General features: G+C 38.4%; 1 protein-coding gene across 1 annotated transcript in view; it reads left to right on the top strand.

Annotated features, from left to right (window-relative positions):
- IQCH (IQ motif containing H) overlaps window positions 1–22,261 on the top strand; it is a 72,543-nt gene that overhangs the window by 34,742 nt on the left and 15,540 nt on the right. Inside the window, exons 13-16 of the mRNA XM_009321520.1 lie at window positions 1,088–1,360; window positions 3,221–3,412; window positions 14,867–14,987; window positions 16,756–17,042. Coding sequence (XP_009319795.1) covers window positions 1,088–1,360; window positions 3,221–3,412; window positions 14,867–14,987; window positions 16,756–17,042 — 873 coding nt within the window. The remainder of the gene's footprint in view (window positions 1–1,087; window positions 1,361–3,220; window positions 3,413–14,866; window positions 14,988–16,755; window positions 17,043–22,261) is intronic.

Below are 22,261 nucleotides of genomic sequence, written 5' to 3'. Positions count from 1 at the left end.
AGTGTAATCAGGATTTATACTTTAGTCCCTGTGAAGGAGCATCCAGGACTTTGAAGGAAAATATTATGGGTTCTCCAGTCCTGGAACTTCCCAGCAAATCCAGTATTTAGGCTAACCTGAAAAGGAATACTTTCCTGACTAGGGCCTAAATCAGATGAAATCTCAATGTGAAGATGATTTTCTTCTCGTTCCGATTATGATTTATTTATGGCAATCTATTGCAGTGGATGTCTCTTGTACTATTTCTGCATGATGTCCATCCCTATCTGTCTCAACCTCAGTGCACCTCTATCTATACCTTCAAAAAGATAATCGGGTTATCTGCAGACCATGCATAGGATATGTTGTAGATAATATTTTTGAGGTTTCACCTGTCATGACTAATATTCTTAGTTTAAATGTAGAAGTTATAGCATCTGTCATGAACAGCTTGTTCAGGAATAGATTTTCTTTTTTTAGAAGAAATGAAAAATTCCTCCCCAAAAGTTGAAACCCTTGTACTTTAAACAACAAAAATACTACCCTCTCCCTGAGTACTCTGCAGTTGCATTTACAGTAGCTATCAGAACCACTGTGTAATGGAAATGTATATCCCCAGTAATTTAATGTGATCAGTGAAAGCTTTTGTAAATCTAAGTGGTTTATTCTCAGAGAATCACTTAAAATACTGCTGAACTGTATGGTGAAATACATTCCCTGCTATAGGGGTTTTTCTTCATTTTTGTATTGATTTTTAGGAGCTTTAGAGTTAAACCATGCCAGAAGTGTTGCTGAGATGAATCACTATTATCCAAAGGCCACCAGCCTCTCTGCCGACTGACAGAAGGATAATTCCGCATGGATCAAATAAATACAGATGTGTAGTAATTAGTTCTATTCCCAGTGAGCCCATTTCCAACACGCTAAAGATGTGCACGATTATGGAGCCTCACCCCAACAGCTTTTATCAATTTAAACCGCTAAGCTACAGGATAGGTCATAACCCAGCCTGCTATTAATAATGTATTTATTGTGTGCAACATTATAAATTAGGTTCATGGAATAGAAAAGAACACCTTTTAACAAGAATAATGTTATCTTTATACAGAAGCATCACATGTGCCTAGCCACTCAGCTGAAATACAGTCCCAAGACGATCAAAAGAATAAAAATTCTTATCCAGAGCAAAGATGCCTACATTATTGGAGGGGTTCCCCACAAAGATGATTTAGCAGTGGCTGACATGCTAAATGTGCCTATATTAGGCTCAGTGCCAGAAGTGGCTCATCTCTATAGTACCAAGTCTGGAAGTAAACGAATTTTTACCAGTGCTTGTGTGCCAACCCCTCCTGGAGAATCTGACATCTACAACAATGAACAGGTAAGCAGGATGTGGTCTGGGTTGTGTCAAGGTGCAGATGCCTGTTTTCACTTGATAGGATGCAAACTTTGTACAATTGCAATGACTGCATTGATTAGACCCTAACTGGGTTTGATTAAATTATGTATGAGGTTGGGTTCTTTTTTGGCTCTATCTGACCAATTAAATGCAATTTGTATCCTAGTCAGGAGGTAATACAATTGTTCTGGTATTCTTCATGGTTTTTCTTGAGAACATATAAGGGCGTTTGGTTCAGTTATTTCAAACAGTTTGTGTTGCTGCTCCATGGATGAAGTCATGGCCTCAATGAGATTAATAGGAGTTCTACCAGTGACTGAAAATAGAACAGGGATTTCTGGGAAAATTAAGTATTTGATGAAGGGAAAATTTCTTCCACTTAGGAAGTCAGCCTATTCAAATGGAGGTTCACTGAGCATATCTGCAACTGAAGTTTTACCTTGTATCCGGCTTATCATTGCTAAATTCACCTATCTTGTTAGTATGACCAGTAAGAAAAGTAAAGGATATTACTAAACTAAAATTACAAGGCACAAGAGTCTTCTGTACTGTGTTCAGTTTATATATGTTTGATTTTTTAAAAAAATATTTTTATGGTGGTGCTACATCTCATACGGGAAAATAATCAGTGCCATGGTTTGTAGGTATTCCTACTTCTTAGAGAGGCTTTTCACATTACTTTGTTTTTTATTAATCACCTTTAACACGGAAGACAATATAAGCTACATAAATACATTGCAACTTCTATAGTAGATAATAAATATATGATCAATGATCTGAAAAACAACCGTTTGATTTATTGTTAAATAATTTATGTGAATAATACTTTTGATTCGTACTACAGTGTTATGGAATTTCTACTTCTGTTGTTTGCTTGTATGAAATATTGACATTTTAGGTTAAATAATCAAAGCAAGGTGACGCTATGTTAAAGCACGATTCAATTTTCACTTAAAGGTAGCACATAATTCTTTGATTGGTACAGTCCTTACAATCTTATTGATCCTTTTCACTACTGTGTCATCGAGAAAACCACATTTATATGATTCTCAAAAGCCACAAATAATAGCATCTAGAACACACATGTAATTGTATTTTAGGTCAACGTTAAAAAAAAGAAACAAACGTCCCAAAAATTACCATGTAAAAATGTAGAAGGCTCTAGCCAGTGCAACAAGATCTGGTACTACTTTTGCCAGGTTCAAAGGCATTTGCAGTTTCTAAGAAGCTAATTGCATCCTACACCAGCTGGGCAAAAGGCATTTTAAAGCCATTTAAATCTGTGTACATACACAAATAAATAATTAGCATTTTTATAAAGCCTGCCTGGTAACTCCTTTGTACATTTATAACCATATAGTGTACTCTCCAGTAGGAAAATTTCACAGATGTTTTGGCTGGTGTTAGAATCTGGCACAATTGTTTCTCAGATTTTGCAAATAGTCTAGTCCATCCCATGTTGTTCCCTGTCACAAATATTTATTGAGCAGTACTGATTATCCAAAACCTAAGATCCTGATCAGACAAAAAAGCCTGGACAGGCAAATTTCTCTCTGCAGAATACAGCTTCACCGACCGCAAAAGGTGCTCAGTTGCTGTTTGGTAGTCTGCACAAGTGGACTCAAGTACAGGATGAAGGCCATAGAGTCTTCATCAAAAAATGTTCAAGGTTGCTTTCACTACGTATCCAAGATAACTGTAACAACACAAGCATCTCTAAGAAAAAGAAACTGTATTTAGAAAATAAATTTCAAGTCCCAATATTTGAGAACTGGAAGTCTGAATTGAGGAACAATTTAATATTGTCATAGTGCAAAATATCTTTGTGTCGTTGCTCCACAGATGATTAGTGCTCTCAGCCAGCTGATCCTTGACAACATGGAAGTGCGGCGTTGGTTGTTTAAAGTGAATGATGAATCTGGAGGAAATGGCACTGCCTATTGTGATATTATTTTGCATTTGAAATGCTATCACTGGGTTCAAAAGGAACGTCAGAGATACAGCCCTGAGATATGGAGTAAGAAGTGGGCACACGTAAGTAATGTGGGAGGAGGATGGTGTCTTGTTTGTTGTCATGGCTTCTTAATAGTCCACTGGGGTTCTTCCTCACAGTAAATCTTCTCTGAGCTTTCATTTTAAGACATTAGTAAGAATTGATATTACAGAGTCCAGACTAGCTTGTACAAAGTAGTAGGTAACAGTAATTCAAATAAAACAGTTAAATATTCCAAAATACAAATGAATGCCTGTCATCCAGCTGTGGAGTAAGTTGGGTGTCGTAACACTTCATTCATATGCAATAATATGCAAATTTTACACAGCATTTTTTATCCAAAGTGAGGTCATGTATAAATGAAAGTACATAGGCGGTAGACCCTTACATCTACATACAAACTTGGAATTACTGGAACAAAAGTGTTGGACTAATACAGTTGAACAATACTAATCAATTTGAAATCACATACAAAGTGATCATTTTTTTAATCTGTTTTTCTAAGGATTATTTTTTCCATACATTTTTCCTCACTAATAACTTTTAAGCCTGTTAGCAATTTTCAGCTGTATAAGACAGAACAGTTGAGGTTTCAGAGATCATTAGACTCCTGCATGTTTCATTATAGTGGGTCTTTAGGTAAGGAGAGAGATCCTATAAATACTTAACTGAGGGAAACAGTATAGCATGAACTCATGCACTAGTAGATTCCTAAGAATCCACATGATTGAGAGAGGCTGTAAGATGATACATTTCAACCGCAGAAAAATCTATATGAAACTAGACTTCATTAGTTATGGCATTCTGAGAACTATTTGTAATTTAAATATTCATTGGTATTTAAATGTGTTAATTTCAATAAGCATTTGATATTTCTGTATATGGTGCCAAATTCATTCCTAATGTAATGGTTTTAAAGCCAGAAGGAATGTATCCAGAAAGAATTGTTTAATTTACATAAACTACTCATTATAGCTCTCTTGATTTTTTTAATTCAATCGAAACTGTTCTGAAATTTTTGATTGAATTATATTGTATATTACAATTTCAAATTGTGCTGATTACAGTTCTGTTGCATTTGACAACTACAGAATAATTCCACGTTATAAAATAGAGCTTACCATATAAAGCTGAAGAGCTAGTTTCTCTGATCTGCTAAAGATCCCTCACTCTACGCCAGTCAAGCAGTATAAAGTAGAGCCCTGGAGAGCCACCCCAGTGGAAGCATTGTCTGGCCACTGAGCTCTCTGGGACATAAAGCTAACAATATATCCAGATCCTGCTCCCACCATCTGAGTCAGTGGGGCAGAAGACATGATTCACCAGGTCTAGTTCTTTGCTGGTATAAATTCCCTATATAAGTGGTATTACCTAGTGTTAGTATTAGTGTTCCTGTTTCTGTGCCTTTTTAATTCTTTCGTGGCTAAGTGACTCTGCATAACGGACATAGTGATAGCTGGCTTTCTTTGGTTTCCCTTTTATACTGTATTTACGTTGAGCTTTGATGCAACCAGGAATCAACCCCTTAGAAGCCCTTAAACATAAACATTTGTTGGAAGTTGGAAAATACATACAGAATAACATATTTGAGCTAATTTCCTAAAGTCAGCAGGCAAGCTTCCATAAATCCAGACCAGTATTAAAGTGGGCTTTGGCAAAGTGTGAAACTTACTGCCATTTTGAACGTCTTGTTTGAATATGTGTGTTCAAATTTTTCTGCCTTCTGAGTTTAGCTCTCTTTTGTAGAACGGGAGACCTTTATTATATATAATGAATTGCAGTCTCCACTGAGTATTACCATTGAGAGCAGAGGATTAAAATCATCCTTTGTTAAGGAATACCATTGTAATGATACACATTTAAACATCAAAGCATTAGTTTATGAGCACAGGCATGCTTTAATGTCCTATTACAGTATGTAGACCTGTTTCTTTTGATAATGAAGACATTGTGTCATCGGCATAGGCTGCCACATACAAAACGTATGCTGGCAGGTTATTAAAAAATTCAGCTTCTTGATGAAAGACTATCCTGCAGGCTAAGAGTACAGTGAAAAGACTCTCCGTTCTGGTAGAATTATTAGAAATAAGAATATGACTGTAAGCACTAAATTATGTTAATACTTACAAATAGCATCATTTGCATAGCAGTTTAAGACACGATACCCAGATTTTCCTCATTGGTATGTAGTAGGCAACAGCCTTAAAAATAATGTAGTTGGTGAGTTTGAACTGTGTAAAAATCTATTCAATCTAAAAATGAGACTGATTTTAGATTCCTCATTTCAAACATAACATTGGGCAAACAAAAGTGCAGGACAGGATTATCAATGTATTTTACCTTGTTAACTTAATGCAGCATCTGAGTTATCTGAACAATTATTTTGCTACTGCATAAAGGGTAGAATTCACAAACTGCTGAATGTCTCTGTAAGGCCTTCATCCTACTGTGCACTGCTGAAGTCTGTCAGCATATAAAAAATTTCATCCTGAGGCCCAGATTCTAATGATATTCAGTATCAAGAGAACTGCTGCCTCCACAAGTGCACATCTGGCAATTGTGAGGCCATTTATGGAGATATTCTCCAGTGTGAAAGAGAATATTGGGATCTGGCCCCAGTTACATGCAAAAACATCAGTAAGTACTGAGACACCTTAGCAGTTTAATTGTATCTTGCAATGTGAATGACTGTTGTAGGGAGCAAATAAATGCACAGATTTTTAACTGTTTAACATATGCATGTAAGGCATGTATGCTGTGTGAAATGCTCTTATGCCATTCTATCGTGATTTTCCAACATATTTTCTGTACCAATTCAAGCTTCAGTTAGTCCGTGCATAGCAAAAAACGTAGTTCTGCTACTACTCGAGTAAGTGGAAAAACAATAGGACAATTGCATGAGGGCCTGTTTGGAATATCTAAAGAAAGATACCCATAATACTTATTAATATATGGTATTCCAAAGTATGTTAAGAAGCTGGCTATCTCACTCCTGTTGAAAGTCAGCAGTTCAGTTTTTGGAAAATCTCACCTATACTTATATGGACCCTTGCTAGGAGACTGTATAAATTCATGGAAGAGAAAACTATTAACTATTATTGCTGATGCAATCTCTGGCTTAGAGGGATTCTGAGCTGCAAATTGTTGGAGGCTGGGAGAGTGTCTGGGGAATGAATATGCTTGCTCTGTTTTCATACTTTCCTGGGCAGCCACTTGTGACCACTGTCAGAGACAAGATTCGGGGCTAAGCAGACCTTATACAGCCATACTCTCACGACCGTGAAGAAGGATGCTCAGATGCCCACTCAGAATTCAAGCTGAAGTGATCTACAAAGTATATATTAATGCCTTTTGTTTGTTTTTTGACCAGACACCAGCCTGTCAAAGTCTGCGATGCCTCCTGGTCTCTGACTTCGAATCTTGGGACTCAAAACTGCCACCTCAAACTCATGATGCTTGCAGTCCTCTTCCCTTTTAGAGGAAGGATAGCATCACCTTCCTGTTAGTGTTGCCTTTTTTGTTCTTTTAACAGTCCCCCTTTTACGTAAAATAATACAGGAGTATGCAGAGATCCTGCCCACTTGTATAACTACTATAACTCTAAATAGTTAATCTAGTGATATAGATATTTAATAGTCAAATTAATTTTAGAATTAACTTTTATTGCACTGTGAGACTTAATTAACCACCAGGACCAGCAACATGATGTGAGTTTACCTATCAGCAATCCTAAAGATAATGAAGGTCAGACTGAAGACAAAAAAAGGGATAAACATGGTGATAAAGAGCTGAAAATACAAGAATAGAACAAGACACAAAAACAAGCAACAAATATTCTCTCAATAAGCCATTATAATTGGCCGTAGCTACACAACCATTTCAAAATTCTCCATTAGATATCTGTTGTAGAAGAAAAAAGCTATTTAATGCGCTTGGGCAGCCTACTGTTTTAAATGTTAGAGTGTTTGAATCTTACTGCCTCTAGTTGTGTCACAGTATTTTGTCACGGTTTCTTTTCCTTATAGACTATATCTTGGTTAATTCACTAAAATGTGTAAGAAGAAATCCAAATCTCTTCAAAAGGTGACAAATCCAGAAAATCCAACTTTTGGTCTGAGTTGCATAAAGCAATATTTGGACACTGGTTGCTGGATTTTGCACTGATTGCTATTGGAAAATTACAGTTTCAAAGGCCAAGATAAAATGCTGCAAAATGCTGGCTGTTCCTTTACATTTTTTTGGTCAACTTTCAAAAGTGCTGTAATAAGTAGTTAGATAAACTTTGTGATTATCTGAAAATCAGGAATAGCGGTGAGATTTTTAACTGGTTGAGTGAATTGCATTCACTATAAGAAACCTGAAGCTTACATACCACATCTTGTTTCTTTACTGAAGTAAGGAATTCAGAGTAAAGAGCATATGTTTACAAACAGGTCAAAATAAAACCAACCGTAATACTGTCAAAGACGTAATTTTAGAAAAATGGCATTGCCAGCACACTATCGTTTCTGACTGTCTTTGAATACAGTATAGCTTCCTAACACTGCTTTTTTCCTTTCTCATTTTCACCACTGATCACCTTTTGTAATGCCACCAGCTTTGTTCTAGGGCAACGCTATAAATATTACTGAAACCGGAACAAATTGCAAGCGATTGAATTGGTCTTAGTATAACACCTAAAGTCTACTGAGGGGGTTCTTAAGCAAGTAGTCTTTGCTGCTGCTCTTACTGTACACATGCAGTTGCAGGTGTGGTAATTTTTTCAGCCTGAAGAGGGCCAGAAACATTGACAGATACACAGAAGATGCATTTACAGCGTTTTGACAGGCTTTTAAAATTTCTTGTAACTGATACGATGTTTAATAGGAAAAGAGAACCCAAAGAGTTAAGGAAGAACTGGATTACTGATAAAGCAATACAGTTGCAGGTTGTTTCCTAGTATGCGCAGTGCTTTGACAACAATATATCCTAAATAGTTTAAATATTCACTGTATCTGGAGACTGTTGTGTTCTTATTCAGCTTATTAATATATCTGTGTAGCTGCCATAGTGGTTTCAGGTGATTCTTAATTCCTAAGTAAAATAAAGCATGATAATTGTATCCCTTGGTTAAATTAAAGCCATGATATCCATTCCTAAGACTTGCAATAATCAGATATGCAAGCTGTTGGTTTGTATGTCCTATTGATTTAATATGCTTCTAATCAGTACATAAAGCTATAGGCCTGCAGTGTTAATTTTTCATATGCTTACAAAGTACCCTTTGATTTTCTGTCACGCGTTAATTACAGCGTTTTGCCATTAAATAGGAAGCTTTGTGTAAACTAATTACTAGGTAATCATTGTCTACCGCAAGCGTGCTGTTTGTACCTTTTATTTTATTCTAAAAATGCACAGATCTCGCAGTCTGGAACCACTATACCTTCCAGCCATTAGCTCTCACTAATTCATAGCATTATTGTGTTAAGATTGTAGGAGTTGTAATTGTTGTGGTATCAGTGCTGTTAATTACCGGAGTAAACAGTTGAAATGGTGCCAAGGTCTATTGTACAAGGCAGAGAAAAGGAGGTTTAAATGTTACTTCCACCATCTGGGGACTGGAGTAGAGGCAAATGCTAGAAAACAGCAGTGAGGCAATATCAGAACTTCAGCTCCAGGGTTTTAGGCCATATGGATCCAGAATATTTTGAATCAATTGAATTTAAGTGCCAGTTTGTAGCAATAACACTGTGGAAGAAGAGGATAAAGCAAGAGTACTAAAGAAATCTGAAATCTGTTAATGTTATCGCATCCAATAAAATGCCTGCTTGGATTATTTTAAAAATGTTTATTTTGCTAAAATCCAAAAAGTAACACATAGGCAAGTCTAAGAATAAAAGAAGTTTAACTGTGTGTTGTTTGTGAAACGCAATGCAGGTTTTGTCTGACAATTCCTTTAGTGTTACATCTCAGCAATTTAGATAAAATTCCTGGGAAGTGACTGTGGATTATCTATATGATGTCTTTTTTCTTTTTGAAATCACATTTTTGGAATTCATTAGATGCCTTTCTTTAGAGATACAAGCCAGAAAGGTGAACAAAAGTGAACAAAATTTATAGACCGAACTAGAGGAAAATAAATTAATTAGGAAAATATTTTTAGTCTGAAGGCATCTGAATTGTTTGTGCATTTGCAGAGCTCTCATTAAAATACAGAAAAGATGCATTCAAATATTACTTATCTCATTTGGTATGAGGATTAAGATCCCAGTGTCCTGAACTTACAAATGTTGCACTTGAAATAAACATATTTTTTTTAAGAGACGTTTTTGAAGTTTATGACAATTATGGTACATTTTCTTCGCTCTGAAGGTAGATGTGGGGAACCTTGAAACATGAAGGCTGCAACTTCGCAAAAGATGCGCTTTTCTGCATAAAATAGCAATGCACATGGAGAATTTTTTTGGAGTAAGAAAGCAAACTATTTAATAAAATTGTTCTAATCTCAAATTAACACTCTGTGCATAAACATGCAGAATTATTTGACAAACTTGTAGAGCTTTCAAGATCCTCCTTCTGTCTGACTTCTGGTAGCACAGGCTGTAGTGATTTCATCTTTGATTTCCCCGCATATATTGTTTTCCGAGATGACATCTACGAAAAGGGATCTCGCAGTATATTGCTGTTGCCGGTTTAGGAGTGTTCAGAGGAAATAGAAAGGATCTCTCCTTCTAAACAATCCTGGTTTATTTATTTTTTATTGGTCTGTTAGCAGATGTTGAAGTAGTTCAGGGCACAATATAAACATGCGCTTTTCAATAGGGGTATGGTAAGTAGCAAAGTATACAATGAAACAAGCAATTGGGAGGGGGGTTTTTGCCTTTTTTTTGTTTGTATGTGTATGTAGTTGAATTTAGAATTAAAAGAAGTGCTTGATCTTTATATATTGAAATCCTCAGCGTGCAGAGTGACAGCATGAGCCAGAAGAGAAAACCATGGCCCCATGTGGTGTGAAAAAAGGAACAGCAGTTTAAGTGCTGGAAAGTTGAAAGAGAACTAACCTTCTTGTTCTTGTAGTCAAGGAAAGTGGCTGTTTTGTGCTTTTGTATTGAAGCATAGCATATGTGCCTCATTTTGACAAAAAGCCTCTTGAGTCAAAGCAACCCTAGTCCTGTGTGCTGATCCAAAGCGAAGGCCGTGATAATGAGGGACGGGCTCTCAGGAAGCAGTGAGTAGATAATACTACATAAGTGGAGAATTCTGTGCACTGTTTTCGCCATTCTACTTAATGCAAGTTGCAGCCACGGTGAATCGCTTGCCATACAGCTGAAATGGGCCATTAGCTATCAGGGAAAATTGTCTTTGCTACTTTCAGCAGATGGAGCAAATATTTTACAAAGCAATTTTACATACGAAAAACATTTGTGTTTCTTGGTAATGATGGCTGGTTTACATGATGTTACCTTCTATCAGAACATACTTTTCCAGCTCGTGGAAGGCAAAATTGGCACTTTTTAATTTTGAAATTTGCAGTTAACAATTAAATGCCTGGGCTTTAAATCAGGTTGCAAGCTTTAAGTAGACAGGGTATTCAGTGTATCACTTCCAAAAACATTTCCATTTTTATAAACCTCTCAAATTGTTTTGTTCAGTGTGGTAGATTGTGGTTCTGGCCAGCATGTACATGTCTGAATTAAGAAAAATGTCAAATCAGTTCAGTTTGCAAAATAGGAAATAATGAAAGTTATTTGGACAGTCAGACAGCAGTCACTGGACTCTTCCAATATTGCCACGTTTGCTGGTGCCACTGAGAACATAAGAATAAGCCGGGCTGGACCAATTCACGTCAAGGCAGCTGGAATAAGTTATCAGAGCTCTACTGATCGCCATATAAAGGATATACTGCATAAATGGTATGAATTGTCATAGTGCCATTGAAGTGGCATAAATTGCCATAGCTTCATTGACTTCAGCAGAGATGTGGCAGTTTGTATTGCTGAGGATCTGTCTGCTGATTTTATTCTTCTCTGGCCCAGTCAGCTTTACTTATTTGGAGTTACTTTCTTCACTCTATTTGCTTGCAAGGTCTGAATAATTTCCTTTCAATCTGATTTTTAGCTAAAAAGCCCTAGGTCTTTCTCATGCATTCTGCTCTGCAGCCTCTTTCTGTCCCCAGGTCTTTCTTCCTATTTCTGTGTCTATTTCTTCTTTCTATTTATTTACTTATCTTCTCAACAGGCTTTTCTTTGCTGACTGATCTGTCTTGAGTAGATTTCCTACCAGTGCCTTCAACATATGCCACATTTGGTCCTAATTTTTTGTTGCAACTGCCATTCTAAGAAAGCTTTTCAAGATTCAGCTAGCAGAAGGGTGAGAAATTATTTTATATTTAGGGGAGAAAAGGTGTATTTTTTTTTTGGTGCTTATTTGTTGTCATAAAAAGGTGCAAACCAGATTTGGATAGATTTAAAGATTTCTACAGGATGTAAACAGTATTTAGGCTGCTCCTTTTTTACTGGTACTAAGAAACATCAGCTGAAAGATTTGAACAAATGCTCCCTGTTTCCATTGAGCCTATGATTCTGAACTGTTTTGGGCCGCATCAAGAGGTAAAACGTTGGTAAGCTCTGCTGGAGATACCGTCCAATTTAAATGAAATTAGCCTACCGAGCACTGATCCTTTTAAAAGGTTTGACTTCATGAGTGAATGTTGGATCCGGGCTTGAATTTGCCTACTAAAACTCCCTATAATCAGGATTATTGCCTTTTTAGAGCTTACAGTTGCAAAAAAACTTCAACTAGAATTCCAGGTGCTGATCCTTAAAAAGCAGTTGCCTGACTCCCTTCTGTGCACACCTTGATTATCTAGGCATTACTTGTTAAAAGCACTGTTACACTGGGTTTGATCTCACAAGAAGATTTTTCAGATTTTCTTGAATTAGTTATTTCTTTAAAAGCCCCTGTTGCCTTTCTGTAAGGCGACTGGTTTTGATGCACACATCCTTCACAGTCAGCAAGTACCGAGGGTGCTTTGAACTGCAAGACCCCTCTGAGCCTGGCGCTGTGCACCTGCATTGCCCTAATGGACGTTCTGAGTTCATCCTGTGTTCATGTCCCCTTCAAATGCTATTTGACCTTATTTAAGTAAGCAACACTGGGTCTGTCGAGGAAGTATCATAACAGTCTTGCCTGTCTAATGTCCATCATATGCACAGAGAGTAGTAGCATATGATGTTACTATATATATAGATGAGGTGAATTGGAGACTCCGTGTCTTACCAGCAGCCTCCATTTGTGAGCCAGGTAAGTGTGCCCTTCGGTACACTTCAAAGTTTGGAAGTTCTGCTTGATTTTGCAGCCAGTTTAGGGAGCTTTTTTTCACAGCCATGTGTGATCCTTGAAAACAACTCTGTCTAAAAGGAGATACAACTATCCCCAGCACTGTTCCATGGAGCTGGCGCGGCTGCCCTCATGCCTCTTGGAATTGTTGCAATGGAAAATTGTGTCCCAGTTCACATGCCCATAGTTTAATTTTTACTTATACAAGCTTGGTCACAGCACTTTCAAATGCTTCTACACATCCAGCAGAGATTATTGGTTTTTTCCCCTGTAATTTATCAAAAGCTTTCAGGCAGCCATTGCATACCTCTTCTTTTGTTTGTTTGGTTTTATATTTCTGTTTAAATTGCACAATAGCCAAAGTCGTTAGATCTCAGGGATGAGACTCTGTGATGGAGGTATCGTGGAATGCACTGACAGGTGCAAACTGATTTGTAGGTCAGCAACTCCGTGACATCCATCATGGCTCAGATCCTCTCTCTAAAGGTGCGTTTATTTTCACTGTGCAACGAACCACCTGATCTTGTGACTTCTTGGCTTAGCAATATTTCAACACAAATACAAACCAAGACAAGGCCAACTGATATTTGCTCACTGTGCTGTTGTTTTAGTCAGCTGAGCTATCAAAAATCTAAATTCCTTCTTACACTGCTCATTTCCTTACAATTTGTAAGACCTGAATCTGGGTAAATTGTGAACTTGGATCCCACGTTTTACGTGGTCCTTTGTTTTTTGCCATAAGGTTAAGGTCATGCTGCTTAGTATATTGATATACTGACTAAAACCATTTTTAATGCTTTTTCTGAGATGTTTAAAGTCAACAACATACTTTTCTCCTTAGTATATTATAGGATCCCACATAGGCCAGATCAGCATCATTATCTGAGCACCTCCATATTTTTAAAGGCATTTTTTTCTCAATTCCACGTGAGGTAGGGACAGCAATTGGCCCCCTTTCATGGCTGGACAGCTGAAGCACAGACAGAAAGTCACTTTCCCGAAGTCTCACAGGCAGACTGCATTCAGGAAGAACATATATCTAGCTCTCCTATATGCAAAGTTGATACCCTAGTCATTGGCCCATCCTCCTTCTCCTCATTCTGGTAGATAAATCACAGTAAACTGATTTTGAATTCGTATCTTTGGTTACGTCACATCATGCGCTTCATGACAAAGCCCATCTCTTCAGTCTCACTGGTCTGGAAAAATAGATTTTTTTTTTCCTATTTAAATGTTAGCCATAAGGTTTTATCATGTTCCTCCAGAGCTCAAGATAATATGATTGAAGCTTAGGACATTGCCAAGATCAGAGGACGGTTGGTCATCTTCTGAAGCATGGGATGCTGGAGAGAGAGGATGTAAAACAGAAGCAGAGAGACCCAGGGGAAGCAGGCAAATGCTTATGAAGCAGCAAGAAAAGGAGCCTGAAGCAATAGAGTCAGGGTCCTTGCACTTTATATGCTTGTGTACTTTTGGGACATTTTTGAACAGTAAAAGCAATGCAGTTAGTTTCTGTATTTAATGGGGTTGTTTTGTGTGTGTGATAATATAGTAAAGAATTTGAAACTAGGAAAAAGCTAGTTTATCTCCTATAGTATGACTAATCGAATTCTAGCAAAGACAGAGGCACAAATACACTAGTGAATTTATGTTACGGATTGGAGAGTGTGAAAGAATATCTCCGACTTTAGAAATGCTTTTGGTTGATCATTCCTCTTTTTTTTTTTTTTAATAACTAAAGGGTGTTTGGGTTGATATAACAGCTTAAACATACAATCAGTAAAACTATTTCTGGCATATGTGACTATTTCAATACGCTCAGTTTCAAAATATAAACAATGTAGAAGTTAGTGACTGCTGGTGTTGACCCCTAAGCAGTTACCAAGTGCTTAGCATTTTCAGTTGCCAGATCACATTATTGATATAAATTATAATGAAATAGATGCTGTACTGAAGGTGGGGGATTGTCTTTCAGAGAAGGACAGTTTTCAATAGGAGGGAAGAGTAGTAAGTAGAAAAATTAAAAAAGGCTTCCTGACTGTGGGTAAACAGTAACCACATTTTTTTTTTTTTTTTTTTTTTTTTGCCTGTTGGAGGCCTGGTTTTTAATCACCCCACAAGCAGTTTTCATTTCTGTAGTAAAATTGCTTGTGGTTCTATTTAATTTGTTTCTGCAGGAGCCAGCTTTGGTGAAGATCTCCCAGGAGCTGCCGGGCCTTTTAGCACAGCACGTACAGCCAGTCAATGAGAAACGATTCCCTACATGGGAAAAATTCCTCCAAACATTTCTTAGTCAAGGTAAATAAGACTGCAAAGTCGCTGTTAAGTGTTATAAGGAGTAATTATACCATATTGTATGCTATATCCTTGTTAATCTTGGGCCCATTTAAATATTTATCGCTTTTTATTTCTCCATTATGCTTCAAATGTTCATTTACGAATGAATTATAGGCAACTATTCTATCATTCATATGTCCTGTCCAAGCATTTAACCTATAGTAATCCTTGAGTACCTTTCTCACATGATTCTGAATCAATAAGCACCAACTCCTTAATCCTGGGTTACTGTACTGGAGGCTGTCACATTTGGCAAAAGGGCTTTAGGGAATGCTAGCATGTGAGTTTGCACGTAGGTAAATGTGAGAATATTTCATCTTTGTTAGGTGCTGGTGAGCAAACATCTGCAAGACTTGCTTTTCCTTCCCATAGGACCAGGAAGGGAGCTATATGTAAACTCTGGATGCTACATGCATACATTGCATAAAGTCAATGTGCTCATAACCTTTAACTGGCTTGGAAAGGAGCTGAACTTTCTCCCAGTTTTTTGCCTTCCAGGCAGGTGGTGTTGCCACTGAGGATCAGTAATGCAACGCCGTATTGTCCCTCACGGTACATTGGCACAGACTCCTCGTTAGACCATTGCTGTGCTCTTTCTTGCCCTCCAACCAAAGCAATATGAACAAGTTCTAATCTGATAGCTGGATAGTTTTGTTTGTGTGGTGTCAACTCCTCGGCAGGGCTTCTTCCATTAAGCCCGCTCATGGCACCTTTGGATCAAAGCTGGACAGTACCCAACTGGCGTAGAGCTCAGAAGTGAGCCCATGTTTGTCCATAAGAGGCAGTGCAGATAAAACCCTTGTCTCGTCACTGCAAATCAGTGTATCTGTGAGTGGGCTTTGCACAGGCATGTTAACATTCTATATTTGTATGCCAAATTTTGGAGGAAAAGATGCTGTGTTTGTGGTTGGGTAGTAAATTTCTGTGGTGATTCTGCCCTGCCGTTATTTTGTATTATATATAATGGATATATATGTTTCATACATCTCTTTATCTGTGGAAGAGACAAAGATGATTCAAAGCTTTGAAAGTATTTTTTTGAAAAATAATGCCAGTTAACATATATAGTACCAATTTTTGTTACATATTAGTTTATCCTAACTAAATGAGTTATGGCATTATATGCAGTAAAAAGGCAAATCCAGAATGCCAACCGGTTTTCTTTGTGATTTTCCTACCGACAACCTTGCTAGAAGTTGTTGTCTACAAGCCTTCCCATCCACACAGCAAGTTCCTCATGTGGATTAATACCAAAAGGCAGACTCCTTATCTCAGAACATCGTATGGATGGGAATCTCCAAGCTTAGTTTACAGTAGGAGATGCCACTCCCCTGAGGTCCCGACATTGCATTTCACTGCCGTTCTGGGCCTGGCATCTAGCTGGGCTGTAGCACAGCCCAGGATTCATTCATACAACCCAAGAGCATACTTCTCCTGTCAGATATGTGATATATCCAGTTTGGAACTGCTTGCAAAGCATCTGCAGCTCAAAAGCCACTGGTTGAACTGTACGGTGCTATAGTAGATGAGATAACTTTTCTCTTCTAAGAGATTCATGGGTTCTAGCTATGCTGCTCACATTACATTTATTTACTCGCTGTATCTCCATAGCAGTCCTCTCTGCAATGTCTGAGCACAATAGGAGCTGGATGGTTTCATTCTGTGCGCTCTGAAAAGCATCGCATGTGAATTTGATTACTAGCTTAACAGCTAATTCATTTCTTACTAGGTGGTGTGATAGAAGCTTTCCCACTCTCAGAAAATGTCACAAACCTTACGGTGGATATGCTGATAGAGCCAACAGGCAAGATAAAAATAGTGTCATCTGGAGACCAGCTCCATGCTGACGGTCCTTTGCGATCATCTGGCACTACCATTCCACAATGTTCTGTTGATCCAGCAGTTCTTAATTCACTCTGCTTAAAAATTGGAGAAACCTGTAAATCTAAAGGAGTGCTTGGTTACTTCTCAGTTGATTTTGTGACTTTCATCCATCCGCAAACGATGGAGCAGCAGGTGAGTGGGGCAGATATGTTACTTCACGCTGTCCTCCCGAGATTAAGAAATGTCTGCTTTCCTACTGGATTCCAACAGATATCAGGAGAAAGCTTTGCCCTTTTGAAGAAACTTCATTTCTAAGCCATGAGGCATTTGAAGGGAGGTAAAGCACATGGTTACTCTAACAATAGCATAAAATTTAGACCTGATCTGCCAGGTGGACCTGAGGAACCTTTTTCATCAGCCTGAAGAGTAACCAACAAAGCCTGTAGGGATTCTTTCAAAGCTGAGTGATAAGAAAATAATATTTTAATTCCTCCTAATGACTTTTTTTCCCCTAACATAAGTGCATTCTGCATTAAGCTGGTAATTACAGATGACGGTCTTATGGCTAAGATGTTTAGATGATTTTAGTTTCAAAATGTTCTGAATCTCTTGTATTTTGCTCTGTAAAAATAATTACAGGGATTATTGCACTCTTTTGAGTAAACCAGTGTTTGTAAGAATGCAGATCTGAGGTTTGAGGATGAATCTAAGGAAAAGGGGATATTGACAATTTCTTATAGCAAATAGGATGGTAGTGATGAACAATTTGGTTTACACCGTAATGGCTAATTTAAGTAGAGAGAGGTAATGGAAAGCAGTCCAGTTATCATGTCTCAAGAAGTTACAGCCCTGGGTCAGGAGTTACTGTCTCAGCTGGTACAGAACAGCTGACTGTGGGATATCAGTTCATTGTGAATGAAAAGGAAAACAGGTTAACACCTTGAATTACCTAGAAAGGAAAACACTGCTAGGAAGCCATTGCAGTTTTGGAGTGCTGGAGCACGGTACCACTTACATCAGGCATAACTGAGCAGAATGGAAGGGACTAAATAAATGTTTTCTCATGGAATCCTGCCCAGGAGAATCTTCTGTGTAAATGAGTGATGGGGTCTTTTTAAAAGGTAGAATCTGAACCACCCAAGTGACTCTAGTCCTCCCTGCCAGAGCTTACAAGCCTATCAGCAAAACCTCAGCCAGCTGTATCAGAACTTTTGACAACATAAAAAGTAATATAATAAATCAAGACAGCAGAAGGGTATTGACTTCAGAATCTGCTGTTGCCTACAACGGATGGCAGGGAAGCAGAGGAGGGGTGGCCACTGTCCCTTATAACGCATAACTGAACTTTCAGATCTTATAAGGTGATGGAAGATATCGTCCCAACACACACTGCTTTCAGTGCCAAGGAACAAATAGGTAAGAGAACGGATTTAAAGAAGCAGTTTAATCCCTGGCATGAATGTTGATGATCAGCCTTGATCATCGTTTGTAACAAAATACTAATCTCATGTGTTTCTATGCTAGAGTAATCTGGCATTTGTTTTATTCATAAAGTCAGATTTCTTTGTCACAACATAATCTATTAAATTCTTTCACCAGTCAGACACTGTGAAAACCCAATAAAGGGCATTATTGAATACTGTATTCTGCTTAAAAATAAAAACACTTCCATGAGCTTAAAAACAGTGAAGCCAGGTTTCCATAGATTTGTGCCTTGAAGTTAAGTTCCCCCGTGTTTTCCAGCTGAACTCACCCTGCAGCTTTTCCCATTGTAAGGTCACTAGTAAGGTCTCTTTCCTCTGTCCGCTTGCTTATTTTAGGAATCTCATGGGAGTTGAATATATTTGATTTTACCTTCTTGCAAATCTGGTTGATATTGGCCAATAGGATTGAACATTATAATAGCCAGGTGTAAAAACCTAAAGCATAATGCCAGACTAAAATAAAACAAATGAAGTAAAATCTTGGTGAAGAGACTGAGCGTTCGGTGCTCTGGTAGTGGCCTTGTGTTTGAAGACTGAAGAAAATGAGGTGATTTTTAAAGAACATAAAATCCTTACTGTGAGTGATGAATAATATTGTTGAGCTTACTGGGTACAACTATACAAATTCAAAATTAGCATATGGATACAGATGCTAATTCAAGATCTCAGCATCAAGTCTCAATTATTTCTTATATTTCCAATGCATCTCCTTGTTTTTTCGCTCTTTTGACGTTGTTTTCTTCTACAATCTTCAATTAGCACCCTCACTGTTTAAGAGGTGTTTAACAGTAAAAGGGAACATATCTGTATTTAATGGGACAGGCTGTGTAGTATGGGTGGACTTTCAGAAGCTGATGTGGCTGTACGCACTCAAGTCCATTTGGGTGTCTGTTTCTCCTAGGCGTCTGAAAATCACAGCTTGTATGGTGTGAGAAAAGGCTTTAAACACAGGGCTTGTATTTAAAACCAAAGAGTTAGCATATGGTATCTATTGGCAAAAGCTGGCTCTTTGGCAGTGCTGTGATAATTATATTCCATTTTAAGCTCGGAGAAGGCTTAAAATCAGGCTTTTGGTAACTGACACCACTGTAGGGTGACTGTGGTAAACCAGAGAATTGGAATAATGTTAGCTTTGAAATACAGATCACAGTTACATTTGACTCCCAAAATGTATTTACACAGGCGTTGTAATTAGAACTGCGGATAAGCCATATTGGACAACTTCCACGTAAAGTTGCTTTAAAAAGATTAAGGGATGACATTCTCACCCACTGAAGTCAATGGGAGTTTTGCCAATTGCTTCACTTAAGCTAGGAGTTCACCAAAATGCAGAAATGCTTCCTAGATTATTAAGGTTGTGACACTTCTTGGCATGAACAAGGACATATTAAATCAGTCAGTGTTTCTTGTGGTCTCTTGTTATTCCTCTCTGTTCTGTCTTGGTTTTCTTCCCTTGTTTCCAATTGATTCTACCTTACTATTTCCTATGTTTGTCAGCATGTACCACAACTTTAACATTATTTAAGCACAGGTTTTTAAATTTAACTAGATGTAGAGGCAATTAATGATGCCATCTGTCTTGTGAGAGAGAGATTACACAAAAGATTGTGCTCCTAAAAGCACTATTTTTTTGGCAAACAAGAAATCCTATTAGACTCTCAGAACATTTGCTCACTAATTTTAGAAGTGCCCACTTTAATGCAGTAGCTGAAAGGCTCAGATACATTTCCTGGAAGTACAGTATACTTAGGCATTCTTTCAAAGTTATATTTTACAGAAAATATCAACCGATACATGATACTTTCAGTAAAACTAAAAATTAAATATATCATTGAACATCTGTTACCAATACAGTCTGAGTATTTAAATATTTAAAAATCCCTGAAACGTTCATGAAGTTACATGCTACATAAATACAACTCGTTAAGAAATGTGAAGGGCCAAATAAGTGGAAAACATATTTCTGCCTTTGCGGACGGAGCAGCTGGATGCTGCAATACATGTCTTCACAGGTACTTCCCCTGTGCACTCGTGTGAAGGGGACTTCAGAGCAGAGGAAGGAAATGCATGTACTTTGAGTTTCAGCTCTTCATCTCAAAGCCTTTAAAAATCTATACATCATAAGCATAAAATTAATTTTGATATGAACAACAGGGTATTGCTTATATTTTTAAAGATTGCTACTGTGAGCGAGTATTTTCCTTCAACATGCTTTTGTCATATCGCTGTGTTCCTTTGGAGCACTAGTAGGAAAGAGGCTCTGCGTGATGGATAAGGAACAACGCATGGCTGTCAAACACACAAGTCAATGGGAAGCTAGAGTGAATGCAGAAATGAGAAAGTAAGCTCTGTTTGGGTGACTGTAGAGCTTTGTGCCCATGTCAGACACAGCGGCATCTTTCTTACAGTTCTTGCGGTCTACATTGACCAAAAGGCCTGTCCTCAGGCCCGGAGGAGCTGGGTGATGCTCTAACCTTTCAGATGTAAGATACACTGCCTCATATTTCCACTGGGCTTTCCATGTGCTTCTACTCGGTACCAAAGTCTCTCCCAGCTCCCTTTCCCTCATCCTCACAGGGGAGCTTTTCAGTCTGTCACTGCACATGCAGTCCTAGCTGGCCTGTTTGCCACTGCTTCTACGTACAGCAAGTAATTCAGAGACACCTACAGATTGTGTCATCCTCCATCTACATATAGCTCTTCCTTAAATTATGATAGAACTGGAGGAGGTTGCAGTTTGCAACCAGCAGCATTGAGGGTAGTACCTGTAGGAGGATCTAATTCCTGTCTGATAGTCTTCACACCTGTCTGTCCTGTGGTCTACTGCACATTGTACTTCATTTCTTGCATTTCATTGTTTTTCGTGTATAACTCTGAGGCTAAGATTGGAGTCGCGGTGCTGGACTAGCTGAGGAAGGTGGCAAGGCAGAGCCTACCACTGACTGCGTCGCTCTCTGCACTGCCCACTCCAGAGCACAGCATGGGGCTGAGCACGGTGAAGGTACCCACGGGACTATGCATCGACTGCCACAAGCCACCTGGCTATGAGCACCCCAGCAGGGATCTGGGGAGCAGAGAAAGCTGGGGACTTGACAAAATTCTCTGTTTGCCTCGGGAATCTATTTCTGCCTTGGTTATAAGCATCTGTGATTTGCTCCCGAGGGAAAGGGAGCTGGAGATAGGCTGTTTTCACTGTCTTGGGGGAAAAAATGGAGGAGAAAAAGTAGGTGCATGACTTGGACTGAATCACTTCTGATTTCTATTTTCCAAGACTGATCTGTAGGAGCAAGGCCTTGACCCTTCAAAGTGAAGTCTTGCACAATATTGACCGAATGCTGCTCAGATCCCAACTTGTCAAGGAGCTGCACCTAAATAAGTCCATTTAATTGAGTGGGACTGCTTGAATGCATAAACTTACTTACATCTATAGATTTGTGGACAGATAATTTGGAGAAGCGGGGTCATAAGTCACCTTTTTCATTGGTCTGATAGCTTACACAGCCCCATACCTCTTGCAGCAATAGTGAGAGAACACTGGATTAAGTTCAGTTTGGGTGCAGAGGAAAAGATGAGGCAGAACATACCAATGGAGAATTACAGAGCTGGGAAGGTTTAGGTGGGTGTTCTCCCTCCGTTCCAGTCCAGTGGCTTAAAAAGACCCTGAGGAGGATGGCTTCAGGGCTGCCAGCCAGCGTCGGCCTTGCAGGCAGGTCTGGGGTTAGGAAGAGCAGAGTACAGATGTCTCTGAAGCCCATCAATCAGCTCTGGTGTTACAATTTAGTTAATGCTTTGAAGGATGCTTTTGGTGGGATGCATTCTTAAGATTTCTCCAGACAGAATGTAGAATTTTCTAAGAGTTATTTTCAAACAAGAGCCACAGTGTTTTCATTAACCATCTTCCAATCTTATATTCAGCAGCACAGAGGT

This window comes from Pygoscelis adeliae, unplaced genomic scaffold (assembly GCF_000699105.1).
Source record: "Pygoscelis adeliae isolate BGI_AS28 unplaced genomic scaffold, ASM69910v1 Scaffold13, whole genome shotgun sequence".
NCBI lineage: Eukaryota > Metazoa > Chordata > Aves > Sphenisciformes > Spheniscidae > Pygoscelis > Pygoscelis adeliae.
This window is presented reverse-complemented; position numbering and strand designations above follow the sequence as displayed.